This window comes from Prunus dulcis, chromosome 6 (genome assembly GCF_902201215.1).
Source record: "Prunus dulcis chromosome 6, ALMONDv2, whole genome shotgun sequence".
Taxonomy (NCBI): Eukaryota; Viridiplantae; Streptophyta; class Magnoliopsida; order Rosales; family Rosaceae; genus Prunus; species Prunus dulcis.
In genome coordinates, this window is record NC_047655.1 from 3,728,431 (window position 1) to 3,751,588 (window position 23,158).

Here is a 23,158-nt window from a genome sequence, read left to right on the forward strand (position 1 = left end):
CTCTCTTCGTTGAAATACAAAATAAAGGAAATCCTCCTATGGTCAGATTTCTTAGAGCATGAATGGCATATTCTTCTATTTGTTCTGTTTTCTGCTAAGTCTATTTAAATGATGTAATGAGAACCATTAGATCATAGTCTAGGTGGATTCTCTAGCTTAGATTTGGTATGACATGTGTAAGCATCTAATAGGGTGACAGCTGTAATTCTGTTAGAAGAGAATCACATTTCTCTCCTAGCAGTCACACTTTGTAAGCTGCAGAATTGACAGATTTCAATAGAACAGTGCATTCTCTATTCTCTCTTCACTTTCTCTCTAGCTAAATGCTCTAGAATGTGCCCTTCTTCCTAATCTGAAGTACAGATATCAGAGAATTCTAACATGGCCTCAGAGCCAGGTTTGATTGTTTATTGGGCGTGAATCTGTGAGAATCGAGCTGGTGCTTGGCTGAGCTGACGTTGAGCTCACTCAAAACTTCACGAAGCCTGTCTAGCTGCGTCTGATGTCTAACATGGCAGGATCAAGCTCCTCTGAGCTTCGTACACCAGTGTTCAATGGAGAAAACTATGAGTTTTGGAGCATTCGATTGAAGACCATTCTGAAATCTCATGGACTGTGGGATTTGGTTGAAAATGGCTTTGATGCTTCAGATCCAACGAAGGAAAAAGAAAAGGAAGAAGGATCTAAAGCTGCTGAAGGGGAGAAGTCTGTAACGGCTGAGACTTTGATGAAAGATGCTCGTGCACTTGGACTGATCCAAGGTGCAGTCTCAGACCAAATTTTTCCCAGAATAGTGAATGAAGAAACCTCAAAAGGTGCATGGGATATTTTGAAGCAAGAGTTTAGAGGTGATAAACAGGTAAGAAGTGTGAAACTACAAGGCCTACGTAGAGAGTTTGAATACACTCGTATGAAGGATAGTGAATCATTTTCTGTTTATGCTGCTAAACTGTTTGATCTAATTAATCAAATGAAGAATTATGGTGAAGAGTTACCTAGAGAAAGAGTTGTGCAGAAATTGCTTATTAGCTTGCCTAGATCTTATGATTCTATATGTTCTGTGATTGAGCATTCAAAGGATCTTGACACTCTTGAAATTCAAGAAGTGGTTGCATCTCTCAAGAACTTTGAGCTCAGATTAGATAGGCACAATGAAAATTCCACAGAAAAGGCTTTCACTAGTCTGAACATTGAGAGTAAAAGCTCTAAGAATGGAAGTTCTTCTGGAGGTAACAAGTCTTAGAAGAACTGGAAGGAAAATGGGAAGAATTGGAATAACAAGTCCAATTCAAATTCCAAACCAAATGCATCAAATGATGGAACTAAAACACCCTGCAAGCATTGTGAAAAACTGCACTATGGCAAGTGCTGGTTTGAAGGAAAACCAAAATGCAGAGGATGTGGAAAGTTTGGTCACATGGTTAGAAATTGCCATGACAATCAACCTGTGCAGAAGGTGAACTATGCCAATCAGGTTGAAGAAACTGGAACATTGTTTTATGCATGCAATGCTGTGACAGATGTGAAATTGAACAATTCTTGGTATGTGGACAGTGGTTGTAGCAACCACATGACTGGAGATGAAAGGCTACTGATAGATATTCGAAGGGATGTAACTTCCAAGGTGAAAATGGGGACTGGAGAGACAGTTCAAGTTGCAGGAAAAGGTACTCTTGTGATGGAAACCAAGACAGGCAGAAAACACATTCAAGAAGTGATGTTGGTGCCTGGTTTAGAAGAGAACTTGCTCAGTGTTGGTCAGATGATGGAACATGGGTATTGTTTAGTATTTGGAAAGGGAATGGTGACAATTTTTGATGATTGGTCACTGCAAAATCCTATAGCTAAGGTTCCAATGACTAGCAATAGGTGTTTCTCTCTCACAATGGTACCTGCTACTCAGTTGGTGTTGAGAGCAAGTGTGACTCACAGTTTGCAGACTTGGCATAAAAGGCTGGGTCATCTTAATGATCAAAGCATCAAGATGCTAGCAAATCAAGACATGGTTCATGGACTGCCTAGTCTGGAGAAGGATTTAGCAGTGGGTGAAGGCTGCAAGCTGGGAAAGCAACATAGAGACTCATTTCCTGCAGAATCTACTTGGAGAGCTCAGTTTCCACTTGAATTAGTTCACACTGACATCTGTGGTCCAATGCAGATTGCATCAATGTCAGAAAACAGATATTTCCTGTTATTCATTGATGACTATACAAGAATGGCTTGGGTTTATTTTCTCAGAAATAAATCCAATGCTTTTGAATGTTTCAAGAAGTTCAAAGCAATGACAGAATTGCAGAGTGGACACAAAGTGAAATCACTTAGAAGTGACAGAGGTGGAGAATTCATGTCAAATGAATTTCTTGCATACTACAGTGAGGCTGGAATACAAAGACAGCTGACAGTAGCATATTCCCCTCAGCAAAATGGAGTTGTTGAGAGGAAGAACATGACTGTGATTGAGATGGCAAAGTCTATGCTACATGAAAAGAGTCTTCCATATGAGTTTTGGGCAGAAGCTGTTCATACAGCAGTCTACCTTCTCAACAGGTGTCCTTCTAAATCTCTTGAGAAAATGACACCATTTGAGGTCTACACAGGAAGAAAGCCAGGTATTGCACACTTGAAAGTGTTTGGATGCCTATGTCATGTGCTTATTCCTTCTGTTTTGAGACACAAGTTGGAAGAAAACAGTCACAAATGCATTTTTGTGGGCTATGGATTGTGTGAAAAAGGCTATAGACTGTATGATCCTAAGACTAGAAAGATTATCTTGTCTAGGGATGTCTATTTTGATGAAGAAGTCTCATGGAAATGGGAGAATCCTAGCAATGCAGATGTGGGAATATCTATGCCAGATGGAAATCAAGGTACTACAGAAACTGAACAGAGAGTATTAGATGAACAATCTCAGTTCTTGGATACTCAAATGCAGATGGAAGAAGAAATTGCACCTCAAGGGGAAGAAATGCTTGATGAGACTCAAAGGCTTGATCACACACCTCACAAGTGGAGGAGTATTAATGACATCATGGCACAATGCAACATGTGCATTGTAGAACCTGACAGCTTTGAAGAAGCAGATTTGGATGAATCATGGAGATGTGCAATGGAGGCTGAATTGGAGATGATTGAGAAGAACAATACTTGGAAATTAGTTGACAGGCCATCTAACAAACCAGTAATTGGTGTTAAGTGGGTCTACAAGGTCAAACTGAACCTAGATGGCACTGTGCAGAAGAATAAAGCTAGGCTTGTGGCTAAAGGCTATTCACAGAAGCCTGGAATCGACTATAATGAGACATTTGCCCCTGTGGCAAGACTTGACACCATCAGAACTTTGATAGCCCTTGCAGCACAAAAGGAATGGAACCTATTTCAATTGGATGTGAAGTCTGCTTTTCTCAATGGCATTCTAAAGGAGGAAGTTTATGTTGAACAACCTCAAGGATATGTTCAAGAGAGCAAGGAAACCAAGGTGTACAGGTTGAACAAGGCTCTATATGGACTGAAGCAAGCCCCAAGGGCCTGGTATGATGAAATAGATGCCTATTTCAACACTGCAGGTTTCAAGAAAAGCTTAAGTGAAGCTACTCTCTATATCAAAACAAGTGACACCTCAGGTATTATCATTGTCTCCCTCTATGTAGATGACATTATATATACTGGAAGCTGTCCTAAAATGCTTGAAGAATTTAAACAAGATATGATGCAACACTATGAGATGACAGACTTGGGTCTGTTGCACCATTTTCTTGGCATGGGAGTGGAACAAACTGACAAGCATATTTTCATTCATCAAAAGAAATATGCCATGAAAATTCTTGAGAAGTTTGGAATGAGAGACTACAAGTCAGTGGCAATTCCATTAGTGGTGAATGAGAAATTGTGTAGAGAAGATGGGAGTGAAGCAGCAGATGAAAGTGAATTCAGACAGATTGTAGGAAGTCTCCTTTATCTGACTGCCACAAGACCAGATGTCATGTTTGCATCTAGCTTGCTTGCTAGGTTTATGCACAATCCCTCAAAGAAACACATGGGAACTGCTAAAAGGGAGCTGAGATACATTCAAGGCACATTGGATTTTGGAATTGAGTTTGCAAAGGGGAAGACAGCTACTCTAATTGGGTACTGTGACAGTGACTGGGCTGGGAGTGAGGATGATATGAGGAGCACCTCAGGATATGCCTTCACACTAGGCTCAGGCATGTTCTCTTGGGCTTCCATCAAGCAAAACACAGTTGCTCTATCTACAGCCGTAGCTGAGTATGTGAGTGCTGCAGAAGCAACTTCACAAGCTAAGTGGCTCAGATTTGTGCTTGAAGATTTTGGTGAAGAACAGATAGAAGGGACTCAAATTCTATGTGATAACACCTCAGCAATTGCAATGGCAAGGAATCCAGTTCATCACCAAAAGACAAGACACATCAGCAGGAAATTTCATTTTATAAGGGAAGCCATTCAAGCAAAAGAAATTGAACTGATGTACTGCAAAACAGAAGATCAGATAGCAGACATTTTGACTAAAGCTCTGCCTAAGGATCGGTTTGTGAGGCTGAGAAGCTTGCTTGGAGTGAAATCAGCTAAAGGATTAGAAGGGAGTGTTGAAATATAATCCTCCAGCAGATTTCTTAGAGCTGAAGCTATCTTCTATTTGTTCTGTTTGCTGCTAAGTCTATTTAAATGATGTAATGAGAACCATTAGATCATAGTCTAGGTGGATTCTCTAGCTTAGATTTGGTATGACATGTGTAAGCATCTAATAGGGTGACAGCTGTAATTCTGTTAGAAGAGAATCACATTTCTCTCCTAGCAGTCACACTTTGTAAGCTGCAGAATTGACAGATTTCAATAGAACAGTGCATTCTCTATTCTCTCTTCACTTTCTCTCTAGCTAAATGCTCTAGAATGTGCACTTCTTCCTAATCTGAAATACAGATATCAGAGAATTCTAACATAACTATATGAGTCATGACTTGCTGTTTAGTTAATTGGATATTTTCCTTAACATATGCAGGTTTTTCTGTGTTGAAATGAGACTGAACATAGTGGAATAAATACAAATTTCATGTGAAAAATGCGGTACAAGTGTTTGGAATTGCAGCAAGATTTCTTTTTGAAAGCTTAAATGTCAGGAAGCAAAGTGTTGCTAACGTATAAGCGAAAGCGGCAATCAAGAACAGATCCTGTACAGGGACATGAGTGCCATAATTCACTTTTTGTTGCTCCCGATGATACTTCTTTAAGCAAATCACCAGACTTGCAAGTTCATTTGATTGATAAGCGTTCATCAGAACATTATAACAGAAATTCTGCGGTGAGATTTTAGAAAGTTGGAACCTGTTCACTTTTTTTAGTTTGTTTCATAGGCATATATGTTGTATGTCAATCATCTTTTGTAGATAATTTGATAATCCATCCTTCCCTATTTTTCCCCTAATAATTTTGTTCTTGAAAAAATACTGAAAGGAAAAAGGTTTTAAGGGATTACCAGATACCACCAGAATGTGCCCTATTCAACCAACCCTTGAAAGCGTATCTAGTTGAGATGAACATTTAGATTTGGTTCTTTAATTCAGGTTTCTACGAAGATCTTCTCTTAGTTGTCTTAGACCTATAATTTATTTTTAAGGTCATCGCTATATTCTGTCTCACCTGCCTCTTTTCTTGCAGGTATGCCATGTATGTTTTGTGTGCTGTGTCGGGGGTAACCTGAAGCACTGTGGCAAATGCCTTCAGTCGTATCATCTCCAATGCCTAGATAAGCCCCATAAAGAAATGAAACACACTGAAGTATCTGGCACAAGACAAATATCAATTAAATCCTTTCCGACAAGTCTTGATGAGGTTCCCACCCAAAGGGATGCATATGGGAATAAGTCTAGTGGCAAGAAAGTTGGCTCATCTTCAAATGCTAATGCTGGAGCATTGGTTGATTATAATAATGTTGGAGGGAGGTCAGTTTCTCAATTGGTGATGAATTCCGCTGTAATTACTGCTGATTTTGTCAGACAAAAATCATCATCAGCAGCAGCAGCATTTGAAAGAAAAAGCAGCTCTGAATGTGATGGTAGCTCACCAAGATTGAATACATCAAACTTAGAAGACACTGATTCATTCTCTAGAAATAACTTAGATAAATTAGGTGGTGATTCAGCTGCGCAAAACAAGTTGACCACCCCATTGGTTACTTTCTGCCGAAGGAATAAAAGAAAAAAGGATATGGATGAGTCTAATATACAAAGGAAATCACTGCCTGTGGAAAATAGCTGCTCATTGATAACCAAATTGAATAATTCTGTTTGTACTAATACCAGTTCTTATGAAGAAACTTCCCCTGAAAACTGCTCAGTAGATCATGAAGCAGATTTGAAGCACTCCAGAGAGGTATGTAATATGAAGCCTATCTTTTGTCAATTTGGAAATAATGTATCTGCCTATGAGCACAAACACAATCATGTGAAATGAGAATTAGAAAATAAGATGCGACATGGAAAATACATTTTTGTTTACATATATTCTATAATAATACATATGTATAAAAACAAGGTCAGAATAAAAGGTGCATCATTGTTAGTGCTTAGTTCTCCTCGAGTGGCTGACTGACTCCACTATTATGTGCGTTCTTAACCCGATACTTCATTTCTGTATGTAATTTGTAATCACCGATCTAATTTCTTTGCTACAGATCTTTGATTTTAGATATGCTCATGCTGGATCTGCTGCCGCTGGAACTAAAATGTAGGTTCACATTAACTTCAGAACTTATTGGTTTCTTATATTTTAATTGCTTACTTCATTCATCGGGACAGTTTGATGCATGAAGAAGAACAACTGCATGATGAGGAAAAAACAGGCAGTGCCGCCTTACAGCAGGCTGGAAAAGTTCGTGGCCAGAATGCTCAAAGTGCAATGGATGTTGAAGTTCTTTGCACGGATCATTTAAGAAAAAGTAGTGATACTAGAGACTCCTCTTCTGAAGCTGTAACTCTATGTAAACCAGGAAAAACCCATGCATTGATAAGAGATGAAGCTCAAGATTTATCAAGTGATGATCTTAAAGCAACAGAAACCCCTCATTTAGGCAGATCACTTCCTTATTTGGACTTCTCTGTTATCCCCACTGGTAGGACTTCATTAATTTCTAGGAATGCATTTGAACCAGTAACATTATCAATTCACATTGTGTTTAACTTACAATACTTTATCTAAAAGAATTCTTAGTAGCAGATTCATGTGGCACTGTGGAATGCAATGTTGACTTAAACTTGAGTTCTCAGAAGCAACCTGACCTGGCTGCGCCAAAAACTATGTGGGACTCCTTGGATTATGCTAGCAGAAATAATGCCACTGTATTGCATGAACTGTCTCCTCCAGAAATGTCCGCTCTGTGAATTGAAAGAGTAGAAACTCATGCTTCATGGTTACACAAAGATGCATTTGAATGTTTAGAAGTTGGTGACAGCTGCAAAGATGATGATAAAGTTAGTCCTCTATTTTCCAAGGAAATTACACCAAAAAACCAGTGTATGCAGGTGAGGTTTGTAAGTCTTGTTGTTTGAAGTTTTGGGGATGATTTGGCTGTCAACTAATCTTATTTTACTTTTCATGTTTGGAATTGATTCCAGCTATTTTCAGAAGAAAAAACCAGTGACAACACAGCCTGTGGCGGCGGCTTCTATAGCTTCAGGACAAAGAAGAAATTCTTCAGTTCGGAGGCAAAAATAATCAACCAGAACAAGAATCTCTTCTGTTACTCGGTCTATCCTTATCAGAAAACCCTTTAACTGCAGGATGTGCAACCAATACCTGCTTCAGTGCATTTCCCTTCTTGAACTCTGTCATTGAAACCAGAGAATTTATCCGAGATGCAGCACTCCAATCTTCTCGAGCCATTTATCGTCAGTATTGAGACACAAGCTTATGCATGATAGTATTGCAAGCCGAGCAAGAGCTTTCAATGAAAGAAGTAAACATGTTCTACAGAGAATTGACGAAATTCAGGTCAGTGACTTACTGTTGTCTTTGATCTCTCTCTTGTTGGTCATGAACTCAAATCTGTTCCCCTATAGCATCAAAACCTACTTGCAGTGGTGTCAAAACTTTGATACCATGTAAACCCCCTATGAAACTTGTTGTGGTCAAATATATGATTCTAGCTGTTAGGTTGTTTTAATTTTGGGTTCGATTTTCTCTTTTCCTGTTGAGAATCAGAATGAGTTTTTATATATAAGTCTTTTACCCCTTGAAGTTTATACTCTGAGTTTCTTACTGTTGTTGAACATTGTTTTGCAGGGAATGTTACCATAATGTCAATAATTATGCTATGTACTACTGGTGAAGTCTCTTGGCAACTGAGATTTTGTTCAGATTTAGATTATGTGTGTGTTTCATTTATGCAACTTAACTTTCGAGGTAACAATTGTACCTAAAACGCTTCAAGTGACTTTCTTTGTATTGTTAATTCAGCCCAAAGTTCGTAGAATCTATGTGTTGCCTCCCCGAAAAAATAAATAAATTATTATAGCCGAACGGCTATACATTTAAAGTATTCGAAAAATTAAAGAGTATAGCCGCAATTAAAATACTCAAAAATATTTGCAGCTTGTTTTTAAAAAATTGGGAAAGCACGGAATAGCCGCTCGCTATACTATCCCTTTTTTAAAAATGTTAAAAAAATTTAAAAACCAAGTATAGCCGCGCGGCTGTACTATTTGGTCTTAAAAAATCTAAAACCGAGTATAGCCGCGCGGCTATACTATTTCTCCTTAAAAAATTCTAAAAAACCGAGGATAGCCGGCCGGCTATACTATTCCTTTTTGAAAAAAATTGGAAAAACCGAGTATCGCCACGGCTTGGAGGTGCTAATTGTACAGTATGAATGGCCAATATAGATACGAGCTCTATTTTCAGATAGAGAATGCTTGTACGGCCGTTGAACAACGAACATGATCTACAGAGAATTAACGAAATTCAGGTCAGTGACTGTTGTCTTTGATCTCTCTCTTGTAGGTCATGAACTCAAATCTGTTACTCTCTTTATTGATATTTGTTTGTGTTGAACTTGAAGGCTAAGTTTTTCTAATGCAGTTGACAAACCAACTGGAATTAGATGTGTGCTATATAACCAACTGGAATTAGCTTCTTTGTGCTGTTTCATTGAGGTTACATAAATAATATATGTTGCCCTGTGTCTTATCTGAAGAGAGTAGATGTTGAAGAGGATGTTCTGTTTTCATTTTGAAACTACAACAATGGATAATACAATAATAAAATAACCCTTTTGGATCTCAGACTTCATACGGAATAGAGGGTGAATAAGAAACTCACTCTGGAACAACTCTGATTACAAATTTCTTAAGTCGAAAGTAGATAGTTATGATGCTGAAATATCATCGGTGAAGCTTGAAATCAAGGACTTCAGTCAAAAATTAGAAGCTGCAATTGCACAGGCCCAGTCATTTGAGAGAGAAAAAAAAAAAAAACCTTGTTAGGCAGTTACCATAGTCCTGACTAGTAACGGGAGATTTAAAGCCAATGAATGCTAGCATGTAATTGTTTCTGCTGTTATGATATTATTAGGTTGTAAATACATTTCCGTTATGTAGTAACTGAAAGGTTTACATTCATATACCTTGTGCACAAATAGATTGTAATATCTGTTTTTGGAATATAAGAAAACTAAGATTCTTTCATGGTATCAGAGCAACACAGAGTCTTAACGACTTCGTTGTTTTTTTTTTTTCTTTCTCCTCTCTTCATGTCTTCTTCTGCTGCTTCGAGCTCTTCTGTCCTCATGGTGTCCTCCTCTAATATCTCCAATTTTTTGACTATCAAACTTGATTGCACCAATTTCCCTCTCTGGCGTGCACAGATCGTTCCTTTGCTTCGCAGTCGCAATCTGCTCTCTTTTGTTGATGGTTCTAGCATGTGTCCTGCTGCCTTTCTGATTGATGCTGAAGGCAAACTCACTAAATCTGTTAATCCTGCGTATGAAGACTGGATCTAGCAAGACCAACAAGTTCTTTCTTGGTTGAATTCTTCTCTTTCTTCCACTGTTTTGTCTACTGTTGCTCTGTCGACTTCTGCTCGTACAACCTGGGTTTCGTTGGAAAACTGCTACGCTTCTCAGTCGCACAATTGTATTTTGCAGCTTCGCAGTGATCTTATGCGGACTACTCGTGGTGACCTTTCCATTGCAGACTATCTTGACACAGCTCTTGGCAAAATTCCATGGGCCGAGCTGGTCTAGACCTATCCTGTAAAAAGGTTTCCAATAGCAACCCAAATCCATCTCAACGATGTCCCTCTGTTGGTCTATACATCAAACAAAACTTTTTAATGTGAGACTTTTTACCTTCATATTCTCACACGCCACCGCATGTGTGGCAAATTTTCAAGCCTAACACATGCACAACACATTTTGGGTGATGTGGAGAACATTTGAGGTTTCACTCCAAAATCAATTGTCAATGAGTGGAGTAGCCCAAGTCTTTATAAGCCCTTGTAAGATTTTCTAACTTTCTAATGTGGAAATTTTTACCGCCTTTGGTACTTACCCTATTTCCTTTCACAAATCTGTCGAGCTGTGCCGCTCTTCTACATGCAACATGCATGTATATTTGAGGTTAGATATATGCATCTCCCGCTATTTTACACATATACTTCTTTTGTTTTTCAGCATCTGTATAAAGCTGTAACATGTGCATGTGTTGTGCGTCATCATGTGAATGAGAATTTTAAGCCCAAAAAATTGTACGGGACTGTTGTACCACTTCATTATCATCATAGTCGTCGCAAGGGAAAATTTTGGTTTCTCAAACAGAAATCCTTTTTTACATTGGATGGATCGTAGGACTTTTGGAACATCTCAAAACTACATGATCTATCTGTATGCTTGTGTTACTTGATTTGATTCTTATGGTGAGGGAGCGACATTTATAGAACACCTATTATACCAAATGTTTGTGTCTTCTCCCTACATGCTGCATCTACCCGATACATACTGATTTAGAGAGTTCATTTATTCATGTTTTTAATGGCTTCAGATAATTATGTATAAATATAAATAGAAAATGGGTGTTAAGCTCTGCACAAGAACATGCAATCAATAAAAGAGGATCTCTAGGCTCTCTTCTATAACTTCTATGTTCAATCAATCAGGCATGTGGCTTCCACCCTACTTTCTTACTCTTCTTCTACCCCCCATGTGAACTTTTCAGAACGCACCCACTGAGTGGAGTGGGCTTTCTACTTTTAACTTTTGCTTTTGGAAGAAGCAGATTCAGACTTTCAGAACTACCAAACATGCATTGTCTCCTCTACCACACTCTGCAGTTAATTATACATGGTCCCCCATCACACTTGTTGGATATATCATTACATTCACCCTCTCCTCTCTTATTATTCCCTAAATGGTTTTTCTTAATTAAAAAGCGATATTAAGAGAGCAAAAAATCAATTTTGAACAGTTCAATAATAAAGGAGGGAGAAATCGAACCTAACATTTCAAGCGCGCAAGTAAGTGCATTGTCAAAATAATAAGAGAAAGGAGAAATCAAATGTGAGCAGGTGAAGATTTTCTGACTTTGAGACACAGAAGCTAATGTGCTTGCTTGCTATTAATGGGCTGGCAAGAAATCAGCACGCTCCCCATACTCCTGCATTGTGTGCATTGTATATTTGTTATGAATGTGAACCCCCAACCTTTTATACTTAGAATAATCAAAGATAAGCTGTTACATTGCAGGAGCTTGTACTCATTTGGATTCATAACTGCTTAGAATGCATATGCTAGTGGTAGCCATCCTCCATGTTGCTCCTTGTTTATGCATTGTGAATCCCATTCAAACATACAGTTATAATTGTTTTTTTAATTATACAAGCAATATTGGGAGAAAGGTGAAACGAATCTAATAAGGCGTCGGATTCATAAATAAATACTTTTAATCACTTTTTACAAGTCCCTTACACAATTATAATTATTTTAATTCTTTACCAATATATATAAATATCGATAAGATAATTTATGCATGTAAGTGTCAAGATAGAATTCACCTACATTTGCAATAACTTAATTCACTTGCATATTCAGTCAAAAGTGGCCTATGGAGGTAAGTTAAACTCAAAGTTTAACCAGATGCCAATTACCATCAGTCATCAGTCATCACCAACTCTCGTACTCAAGTAGGTTTCTCCCTCCAAATCTCATTTTTTAAGCCAAGCCAAGATAAATTAAAAGTTCCCCAAATATAGGCCAGAGTTGTAGACAATTACAAGTTACATAACAAGGAAAAGACTTGAACCAGGTCCACAGAAAAATCTATGGAATTAGGCAAAAGTTACCCATCTACTAAACAGGACCTCTCATCTATAATTAGGCTTTAAATCCCAATTACCCTATCTACTAATTAGAACCTCTCATCCCCCCATTCTCTCTTAAACCCCCATTAAGGCAATAACAAAACAAACACACCACCTCTCTCAACTACCTTAACCAACCGCCTAACCCCCCCAACCCAACCCTACCCCATCAATTCAATTTTACTTATCTATCCACATCCCATCTCTCTCTCTCTCTTTCTGGAAAGCTCCCCAAAGCTTTGTAGAGCTTTCAAATTTCAATCACGAAGGCCTTCGCTTTAAGCAAGCAAAACCCTGAAACCAAAATAAATCCCCCAAAAAATAAAATAAAATAACAGAGAGAACCCAGTTCATATCCCTCCCTCCTTCTTCAACCCAAGTCATAAAATTTCAATTTTCTCTCACCTCTTCATCTGGGTCTTCCTACAATCCAACTTCTTCTGATCCCAACCCTCAAATGTGGCGGCCGTGGGGCAAATCAACGGTTCAGATTCACAACACGTCATCTCCATCCTCACCCTTCTCCTTCTCCTCCTTCAAAGACATCCAGAATCTCTGCGCCGACGACAACGAACCCTCTCAACAACCCACAAACGCCGCCGCAAGAAGAACCTCTGCTATTTTTCACCGCGTCCGAGTCGCCAACTCACTCCTCCGCGCCTGGTCAACTCGCCCACCCACCCAACCCCAAGATGAAAATTCCGCAAAACAATCTGAGCCGTCCATCAGCTCCATCCCGGGTGCGGAGAAGCGCATTGTTGTTTACTTCACGAGCCTGCGCGTTGTGAGGCCGACTTTCGAGGACTGCAGGACCGTCCGATCAATTCTCCGAGGGTTTCGTGTCTCGTTGGACGAACGAGATCTGGCGATGGACCACGGGTTCTTAACCGAGCTGCAGCAGATTCTGGGTCAACACACGAAGTTGACTTTGCCGCGGGTTTTCATTGGTGGGAGGTACATAGGTGGGGCCGACGAGGTGAGAACGCTGCACGAGGCCGGCGAGCTCAAGAAGTTCGTGGAAGGCTTGCCCGCACAGGAACCGGGCGTCTGTGACACGTGCGGAGGGTACAGATTTATTCTGTGTGTCGAGTGTAGTGGCAGCCACAAGTTGTACACTGAGAAGAATGGCTTCAAGAGTTGTACCTCCTGCAACGAGAACGGCCTCATCAGGTGCCCTTCTTGTTCATGCGCACCACTCTAATTTTCCCTCTAATTTAGAAATAACCCCCAAAAAAAAAAAAAAAAAAATCCCCATTTTTCCTTTTTGATTTTTGAAATTTTTGAGTGGCAGGAGTTTTGGAGTTTTTTGTTATTAAAAAAATGTTGGTGGGTGTGTAAGAATGTGTAGGCCCAGCACATATGGGGTGTGCTGTGTTAATGTCACCCAATGGATTATATGGCTTATAAAGATTAATGTCAGCTAACTTTGTTTATGATTTTTTGCTAACTTTGTTTATGATTTTTCAACTTAGTTTAAGTACATTTTACTTTCCATCTTTTGAGTTTTCTCTTTCTTTTTTTATTTTTTTATTTTTTTTCCAGTCAAGTTTAAGGTGCATGATTATTTAGACCAAAAAGAAAAAGGTAACTTTTGGTGCCAACAATTTTTTATTTGTGAAAATGAAGTTTTTTCTAATTAGGTGATTTGAACTCGAGTGCAAAGTGGAGAGTACATTCCCTCATAGACAACACAAACAGGGGGGGCTCAAATGTTGCGATTTTTCTATGGTACGAATTTGCAGTGAATACAAATTGGTGACAAATGATCAATCAAATCGTATAGGACATGATGGCTCTTTAAACAGCGAGTTGGAATCAATTGGTGTGGTATTTTTCAAGTGTTCGTATTGAGTACGAATTTGTACGGCAATCGTAACAAAACTCCAAATGTTGATGGAAAGGCAAAAAACTCAAACGGAGGTTGAAACATTACCTTGAGTCAATGGAAGAGTCGATGCTACAAGAATGTTACTTCAACAATTAGGAAAGACCAACAATGTATATCAAGCAAACATTCTATTTTTCGTGTGCAATCTCATATAAGTTGAGAATGAAGAGATTGAAGGTTTCAAATATCTGAGAGGTCTTGTATTCAAAACTCTGAAGTGCTTGTCAACAAATAAAAGTTAGATTGAGATTAAGATTAAAGCGTGGAGAAAAATAGAAATCCAAGTTTGCTCCCTTGGGAATACAAGTAACAAATAAACTTGTAACATTTACTTTATGATAAGAGAATATGAACGCCGGACTTCTAAGATTTTTCTAATTTATCATTAAGGAGAGGAAATTTGAACTTGGTACCTCTTCTAACATCGTGAAGAGAAATATCACTAGACAAAGAGCTAGTTGATTAGCCTTACACTCAAATTGAGAAGAGAGAGATTACACTAGACTTAAATTTCGTAATGGAAAAGCTTAAAACTTACAAGCCTGTTTTTTGGTAACCAACCATACTAGGCTTAAATCTTTGTGTTTAATATCAAAAGTTTGATCTATAAATAAAGTGAAGTGATTACATGATGCATCCATGTCTCCCTCCTATTTCGAGAGATTTTTCCAATCAACTATTTTTATTTTTATTACAAATTTTGGACCATTTTACCATATGCATAATAAACCTATTAGAATAATAAGCCAACCAACCAAATATTGTGTAAGAAAAAGAAGAACAAAAATAAAATTGTGAAGAAAACATGCGGATGGCTCTAAATTTTGGCTCATGAACAAGGTCCCAATATGAGTCTCAATTATAAAGCTCATAGAAAACCCATTTGGAAATCCATTATAAGCCGAAACACAAGGCCCAAAGATGCGAAGCCCATGGCCCATTTAATCCCTTCCCATACTATTTTCTCTTGAAAATTAATAGGCGTTTATTTGTCATCCACGACTATTTCATTTCAACTAATGACACTCAATCTTCATTTTGAACTCGCGATGATACCAAAGCTCAAGCTCGGGTTATTTTTCCAATGAATCCTACTCGAAGAAGCTAGAAACAAATTCTACGAAATCAAACTATACATATGAATTTACAAAATACATCCCTTGAAATGACCACAAGGTTGAAGGTACCATGAGCTAGGCAGGCTGACCAAAGCACATGTGACATGGTTGCCATTTCACAAAACAAAGGTGAACTTTGCGAAACTGGCAAGAGAATTTGGGTCCACCTCACATGCATGTAATATGGTGGTACCTACGCCTCTTCAATCACAGGGGCTAAGGGCTTTACTTTTGACAAGGATGGGCTGCCATTATTTTCAAAACGAAGCTGTACACCGGACCGGATTATGTGCAAAATTTCCATGTTAAAAAAACATACATTTGTTTGACTCCAAAAAAAAAAAAAAAAAAAAAATTTAAAAACATACATTTGTTCTTTGTTTTTTTTAATGCTTTTAATTATTCTAGTATTATTATTTTGTAATGCAGTTCTTTAAGTAATTAAAACCTGTTTCTTAGTATTGAACCAGATTTGAGTGAGAAATATTTCATTATAAACTTGTTTTTCTTAAATATAAATCTAAACTTGGGTGTAAGGGGACCAAAATAATGAGTCTGCATCCTTGCACCGAAGTTCAAGTTATCATTTCCGTACTTTGTATCAAAACTTCAAGTGATCTGCTTTGTTAGGTCCATATCAAAACTTCAAGTTGCCTTGATATTATGATCACAAACGCAACTAGCTTTTCAAAAGCACGTCTGAGAGACTCAAAAGTCATAAATTGCTGATCCAATGTCACTTGAAATATTGGTTGTGCAACACTTTCTATTAAAAACAGAAGGTTGTGTTGTCTATTTTCTGAAGCAATCAGGAGACCCAAAAAGCCCCACTTCGGGTAATGGGTCTAACTCCACTCAATCAAACACAAACCCTAGAAAAATTCTACACCAAGTTAATGTGGTCCACTCCCCAAGGCCTCTAATAACAACATATTAGCTTACAAAAGCCATAGTAAAAATCCACACATATAAAAATAAAATAAATAATAAATAATAAAAAAAATCTGGCACATCCATACACACTCCAAATGGCTTGTCCTCTAGGCCAAGTTAGAATTTGCAATTTTCACAACAAAAATGCCTTTAAAACATGAAATTAATTTGCATGGGGCTTATAACTCAAGTAGTTAAGAGGATTTATCCCTTCATCCGATCTCCTAAGTTCGATTCCTCCTTCCCCATCATATCGCTTGTATCCAAAAAATAAAAACACGAAATAAATTTGCAAGTTTTATGAGCTTCTTTGGAACTGAGCCCACTAAGGTCATTGTAACTTGCAAAACATGTTGCTGGATGAAGAAGACTCTAACTCACTTCACCACCTGAATACTTGAAAACTACTGCAGTGGGGGCACTCTGAGCCACTCATACTTTTGGGAAGATAATATTTTCATCATCTCTTTTCCCCTAACTCTTAAGAATTATAAAAATACTGACCAAACACACATTATCTGCTCGAGCTATATAGTTTTTGTTCATGTTTCATCTTCAATGAAAAAGAAAATTAAATTAAATGTAGGTCCAAATGTGAAGCACATCCAAGTGGATACAGGGGCAAGATTATATGTTGATGATTGAGAGCCCACTTTCCGAAAACTTGACAAACTGGTGTGAAATCATTGTAGTGTACAGACAAAATAATACAACCAATTATGAGCTACTAATTGTTAAATGGTTTGCCTTGTGCAGGCCGGAACTAAACCAACACTCACTTCAAGTTATATACGTGTCATATGGGATGTGGACCAGTTCACAAGTTACAGAACAGATTCACCCCAACACCCTAAAATAAACAAGAAGAAGAAGAAGAAGCAGAGAAGTTTTCATCTTCTGTGACCAATTGCATGATGCCATACCATGGTCCTTTATGATTGAGTCTGAGTCTTGTGTACATAGTCAATGGAAGTGGCTCTAAATTTTATATCAGAAAAGAAAGAAAAAAAGAAAGAAAAAGAAAGTGGCTGAAACTGAAACTATGCAGAATGAATAGGATTACAGAAAAGGAAATTACACATAATGGGGAAATAAATTTAGGCAAAAATGGAGATGAGAGTGTTCAAGGCATTCAAGTAAGTATGAAAATGGATGATTTCCATTGATTGATTTGTTGTGTAATTTATACACACAATTCATGGCAATTTGTGTGATTAAATTTAAATCTATCTCAAATTTTTATACAAAGAGAGTTGGTCTAGTTTTGGGGATGTACATATTAAATTGATCTTATATTCTAAAAGAGTAGAATTAGGGTTTATCAGTTTTATCTTTGTGAGAGATGTGGTCGCTAAACATGGTACTTTTTTTTTTCTTTCACAAAAATCATAATTTTGCTCAAATCAAGTCAAATTACGTACACTGAGAATGTAAGCTCACACCAAGTCAAATCATATACAATGAGAACATGTGACACATATAATTGTTTCATCACCATCTTAATTCTTTTTTTAAAAATAAGATAGAATTGGTCTTAGTTTTGGGGATACACATGTTAAATTGGTCTGATATTCTAAGAGGGTAGAATTTAGGGTTTATCATTTTCCTCCTTGCGATGGTAAATTTGTTTTCTTCCCAAAAATCAAAATGTAGCTCAAATCAAGTCAAATTACGTACAATGAGAATGTAGCTCAAACCAAGTCAAATCAGATACAATGACACATAAAACTCATTAATTTGAGCATTATCATAATTAAGAAAAAGGGCTCTTTGATTATATCAAACTGGCGGTCATGATGTTGCTGAGAAAATGCAAATTGAGCAGCAGTGTAGCATATACCAGCAAGTGGCGACCCCAGGAAAATAGAAAGAAAGGGCAAAGTCACCAAAAAAGCACGTGACCGGCACGTGGGGTCTGATGGGACGGCGCTATAAATATGTTCGGAGCCAGGTCGCTGGCTACCCACTACAAGACAAGAAGCAAATCCAACGTTGCTGAATTGCCGCGGACCGAAACATTCAACTTCCCCGAAATTTCGGTTCCCGTTCGGTACGTTTTCGGTCCGACATTAAATAAAAAAAGGAACTTTATAAAATTCTAAATCATTTAAAAAAGTCTCTGATACACGCGGTTTCTTCTTCGTCTGTCCAAATTACCTTGCAGTGCAGAGACTCCCACAACCTCTGTTTCTCTGTATATAAATGTGTAAATATATAAATATTCAAGTTTGGAAATTTTGATCTTGGTTCTCGTAGGAAATGAATCGAAGGTGGAGATTTGATGGGTTAGAGGAGCACCGGATGGGTGTGGTGGTGGTGATGGTGTTTCTTCTACTGTTTCATCATCTTCTCAGCCCATGTTGGTCTCTCAACGTTGAAGGTTCGTATATTTACTTCTTCTGCACGTCCGTACAGTTCTCAATCAGCTGCTTGATGGTTTTTGCTTAATGGGTTTTGTTTTTGGGTGCAGGTTTGGCCTTGCTGAGGTTCAGGGACAGAGTGGTCAGAGACCCTTACGGGGCTTTGTCAAATTGGAACAAGGATGGTGGAGAAGACGACCCTTGTTCTTGGTTTGGGGTCGAGTGCTCGGATGGAAAAGTGGTCATTTTGTGAGTGGCATTTGCTGCTAAGTCTCATGTTTTCTTAGATCATTTATGTGTTCTTTTTGCTTCTGCATCTTGTTTTGGTTGAATTGAACCAGACAACTCTTAAATCATAAGTTCTTCTGTGCCAAACTAGAAAAATGGTTTTTCAAAATTTGTTAGTGTTTATTGCTGATTGGCTGATTAATAAATGTGGGTTCATTCTACACTGTGAAGAAGTACTTTTGCATTGAATTACCAAGTTGATTTGAAGTGGGGGTTTCATGTGAAGATCATCTAATAAGATTTTTTTCAACATGGTTTTAGCTTGAAGCTTGAAAATTGTTTGGAAAGCATGAATTTTTGCAAATTTTTCTATGTCAACTTTGAATTTCTATATATTTGAATATCATATATATGGTATTATTTGCCTTAAAGTTAATGTGGATGTGCTATGGATTTCATCCTATCAATGTAGAGACTCTTCCATCTCTTATATTAAATCACGGTTTCGATAGCCTAAAGTCAGACTTCATCAACTTGCAGGAATTTGAAAGATCTTTGTCTTGGAGGAACATTGGCCCCTGAACTAGGGAAGCTGGCTTACATAAAATCTATGTAAGAACAAAACTGGTTGCTAGTCCAACAAAAGCACTCCAATGGTTTATTTTAATCTCTCTTTTTTTTAAACCTTTTGCTTCAAGGCATTACTCTGAATCTGAATCCAGTGCTTCTTTAATGCAGTATTTTGCGCAATAATTCTTTTTCTGGAAACATTCCAAAAGAGATTGCAGAGTCAACGGAGCTGGAGGTTTTGGACTTGGGATATAATAACTTTAGTGGACCATTTCCATCTGACTTCAGCAACAATCCGTCTCTAACTACCCTGTATGTTGATCATTTCAAACTGATTGCACTCGGAGGTCTTATTCTTTAATGGCTTTTACAGTTTTACTAAACTAATATTGTGATTCTTTTTGCAGTTTACTTGACAATAACAGATTTCTCGGTTGCATATCTCCTCAACTCCATGAGCTGAAGATGCTTTCTGAATGCCAGGAAGATCAGGATCAGCTAACAGATGCTACTTGCCTGACACTGTCTATGAGCAGATCTACCAGCTGGTAAGAAAGTGAAACTGATCTAATATTATATGCTTAGACCCAACTTAGTAATAATTAGTTCATTTCTAATTCTCTCTTTATTTCCAATAATGCCCATGATTCTGTTCAGTAAGCTCAGACAAGTTCTTTATGTTCCGGCATTGTACAACTTTTCTATGGAAAGCAACATTAGGAACAATAAATTTTCTCATACCTTGTAAGCTTGTACCATATTATTTCCTTCATTCAGTTCATGATGACCTTTTTTTGTTTGTTAGGAACACTGCCCAACCTGAAGATACAGCTTACCGCAGGCTGCAGCAAGTGGCAGATGAGAAAGAGCCATCCAGAGTCAGAAGGGCTAAAGGAAATGAACACGGTTTGTTATCAACATCAGCTTCACCATCTTCCTCACCACCACTTAATCAGCCTTCTTCACCATCTCCATTACCATTTTCAGTCTCAATGCCACCCTCACTATTTTCATCACCATCGTCAAATTCCCCTTTACCATCACCATCGTCAAATTCCCCTTCAGCATCTCCCTCAAGCAGCTTTCTGACCCCTTCACCCTCGCCTTTGGTAGCACCAACTCCAGCCTCTCCAGTCCCAATAAATCCACCAACTACTGTTTCTCCAGCACCACAGTCCAATCAAGAACCAATGCCTTCCCCTGCTTCAAGTCCAAGTCAAGGGGTTAAGACTAGTTCTTCCAAGTCAAGGCATCGTGTAGTTATGATTTGTGCAGGCATTGTTGGCGGTTCTTTGTTCATTTTAATGTCAGTTATTGGCATTATTCTCGTCCGCAGCAGTAAAGTTGTTACCGTGAAACCCTGGGTCACAGGGTTAAGTGGGCAGTTGCAGAAAGCATTTGTATCAGGTCAGATTCGTGAGAATTCTCATGCCCCTGCACAAATAAATATAAACTCTTATGCATGTTTATATTCAGAAAATTTATGGCATGTTTAGTCAATAAATATGAAATGTGGTTAGACCCTTGGTCCACTTTTTCACTACTCACCACTTAGAGCATTCCAAGACTATAGGTTGACCCTGATATTGATGTAGGCTTGGGACAAATTGAGTCTTAGGTTTCCTCTTCTTCTCATATCTAAATAGCTTAACGGTTATTTTCTTTGTCCTCTAGAGTCTAGCTTATTGGTTTCCCTCCTGGATAAAATCATGGGCAAAGTTTTCAATCCCATTCTGCATGGATTGCATATATACAAGAAAATAAGAAAGGAAAAGAAGTAGGAACTTCGATTCTTATTCCATACATGTTTCAAGTACTCAGCTTGATGAACCGTGTTTCAGGTGTACCAAAGCTCAACCGATCAGAACTTGAGGCAGCTTGTGAAGATTTCAGTAACATAATTGGATCCTTTTCAGATGGCAACGTGTATAAGGGAACTCTTTCAAGTGGGGTTGAAATAGCGGTGACATGTATCACTATGACATCTGCTGTAGACTGGTCTAAAAACTTGGAGGCTCAGTTCAGAAAGAAGGTACATAGGAAATAATTCCCATCTGATTTGATGCGTCCAAAAGTCCCTACTAGTTACCTCTATTGATGTATTTTATATTTATAATAATATGCATTTTTGTTTTTGCAGATAGAAACATTGTCCAAAGTGAACCACAAGAACTTTGTAAACCTTATTGGGTATTGTGAAGAAGAGAAACCATTCACAAGAATGATGGTGTTTGAATATGCTCCAAATGGAACACTCTTTGAGCATCTACATAGTGAGTACTTTCTTCTTTATGTTGTGAAGAAAGTTAATTTATGAATTGATCAATCTAACTTCATATAGCATTTCTATAATCAAGTTGCATTACCAGAGACCAACTTATATGAGCTCAAAAGGAATGGCTAAGTGTGTGCGTGCTCGCACTGAGATCCAGGGTTCTTTCCAAAGCTCAAAATGAGTTGGATACTTCACTTTAAGCATATGCAATGTTGAAGGGTCATATCTTACTTCTGTTGCATGCAGTCATACATTTCGAATAAATTCAAAGTACAGATAGTTCTCACATTATTTTCCAGGAGAAAAAAAAAGCTAATGGAACATATGATTTAAGATAATGGAGCATCAAATTTGCAGTAACTGATGCATTTTCAACAGTTTTGATAATGTCAAAATTCTCTGTCTCGCAGTAAAAGAAGCGGAGCACTTGGACTGGGGAATGAGACTACGGATAGCCATGGGAATGGCATACTGTCTAGAGTATATGCACCAACTGACTCCACCAATAGCTCAGAAGAACTTGCTATCATCCTCTGTATACCTGACTGAAGACTATGCAGCCAAAATATCAGATTTTACCTTCTTGAATGAAGTGACTGCAGCAAAGATGGGATCTGCTGACAAGAAGCTCCGTGAAAATATGTCTGCAGATCCAGAAAGCAATGTCTACAGCTTCGGGGTTATATTGTTCGAAATGATTACTGGTAGGACCCCATACTCTGTGGAAAATGGTTCTCTTGTAGACTGGGCAGCACACTATATGAAGGGGGATATATCTTTACGAGAAATAGTTGATCCTACCTTAAAATCTTTCCAAGAAGAAGAGCTAGGAGAATTGTTTCAAGTGATAAAAGATTGTGTCCATCCTGACCCGAAACAAAGACCGAAAATGACGGAGATCACAGGCAGGTTAAAAGAAATCACAGCCATGGGCCCTGATGGAGCCATACCAAAATTGTCACCTCTTTGGTGGGCAGAACTTGAAATTATGTCAACAGAAGGAAGTTGATCATAGAAGTCTATTTAATTGTCTTGTCCGTTCATTATAATTTGTGTGCGTTATTCTTTTACCTGATTCTGTTATTGATTTATAGCAGCAGGATGCAAGTAGGATAGATATGATTGTGTTGTCTCTCTAATCGAAGTAAGAGGAATGTTGTAAATAACTTATGAAAGTGAAATTTTAAGCGTTTTTACATGGAAATATACTTCGGAGATCAATAAAAATTTTACTTTCTGAGCTTTGAGCAGTAAAGGTTCCTGTTTGGTTGTCTCTTTGTTTAGTGTTTTATAGTTTCATCTTCAAGTTGAACCTTACAACCCCTGCAACACCTAACAGCTAACTTTTTCCTCCATTTCCTAGAATTCAAGAACCTAAAAGTTACCTTAAACCTTTCAAGGGCAACTATCAGTCGGCAGATTTTCT

At 38.1% G+C, this 23,158-nt stretch overlaps 3 protein-coding genes and 1 pseudogene across 4 annotated transcripts in view; all 4 read left to right on the forward strand.

Annotated features, from left to right (window-relative positions):
- LOC117630044 overlaps positions 1–8,496 on the forward strand; it is a 13,767-nt pseudogene extending 5,271 nt beyond the window's left edge. Inside the window, exons 2-8 of the transcript XR_004586191.1 lie at positions 5,015–5,314; positions 5,671–6,384; positions 6,686–6,738; positions 6,810–7,123; positions 7,228–7,532; positions 7,626–8,001; positions 8,293–8,496. The product of XR_004586191.1 is annotated as an uncharacterized LOC117630044 (transcript). The remainder of the gene's footprint in view (positions 1–5,014; positions 5,315–5,670; positions 6,385–6,685; positions 6,739–6,809; positions 7,124–7,227; positions 7,533–7,625; positions 8,002–8,292) is intronic.
- Positions 512–1,243, forward strand: LOC117629753. Its single transcript, XM_034362345.1, has one exon. The coding sequence runs from the start codon at positions 512–514 to the stop codon at positions 1,241–1,243; it is 732 nt and encodes a 243-aa protein (XP_034218236.1).
- Positions 8,497–12,348: 3,852 nt separating the features above from the next.
- On the forward strand, positions 12,349–13,852 carry LOC117630047 (uncharacterized protein At5g39865). The gene has a single exon (XM_034362765.1). It carries the CDS (start codon positions 12,818–12,820, stop codon positions 13,559–13,561), a length of 744 nt encoding a protein of 247 aa, XP_034218656.1. The 5' UTR covers positions 12,349–12,817; the 3' UTR covers positions 13,562–13,852.
- A 4,566-nt stretch (positions 13,853–18,418) lies between these two features.
- LOC117630043 (probable inactive receptor-like protein kinase At3g56050) lies at positions 18,419–22,976 on the forward strand. Its single transcript, XM_034362760.1, has 9 exons — positions 18,419–18,679; positions 18,770–18,908; positions 19,428–19,499; positions 19,626–19,769; positions 19,865–20,005; positions 20,263–20,864; positions 21,299–21,489; positions 21,598–21,730; positions 22,143–22,976. Exons 1-9 carry the CDS (start codon positions 18,559–18,561, stop codon positions 22,739–22,741), a joined length of 2,142 nt encoding a protein of 713 aa, XP_034218651.1. The 5' UTR covers positions 18,419–18,558; the 3' UTR covers positions 22,742–22,976.
- The last annotated feature ends 182 nt before the right edge of the window (positions 22,977–23,158 follow it).

What these genes read in the sequence shown, in the direction of transcription:
- LOC117630043 (XM_034362760.1), top strand. Translation starts at nt 18,559, where the DNA reads ATGAATCGAAGGTGGAGATTTGATGGGTTAGAGGAGCACCGGATGGGT. An exon ending in TTGGTCTCTCAACGTTGAAG is followed by an intron (nt 18,680 to 18,769) that starts GTTCGTATATTT and finishes TTTTGGGTGCAG; the next exon opens with GTTTGGCCTTGCTGAGGTTC. An exon ending in AATCCGTCTCTAACTACCCT is followed by an intron (nt 19,770 to 19,864) that starts GTATGTTGATCA and finishes TTCTTTTTGCAG; the next exon opens with TTTACTTGACAATAACAGAT.
- LOC117630047 (XM_034362765.1), top strand. Translation starts at nt 12,818, where the DNA reads ATGTGGCGGCCGTGGGGCAAATCAACGGTTCAGATTCACAACACGTCA.
- LOC117629753 (XM_034362345.1), top strand. Translation starts at nt 512, where the DNA reads ATGGCAGGATCAAGCTCCTCTGAGCTTCGTACACCAGTGTTCAATGGA.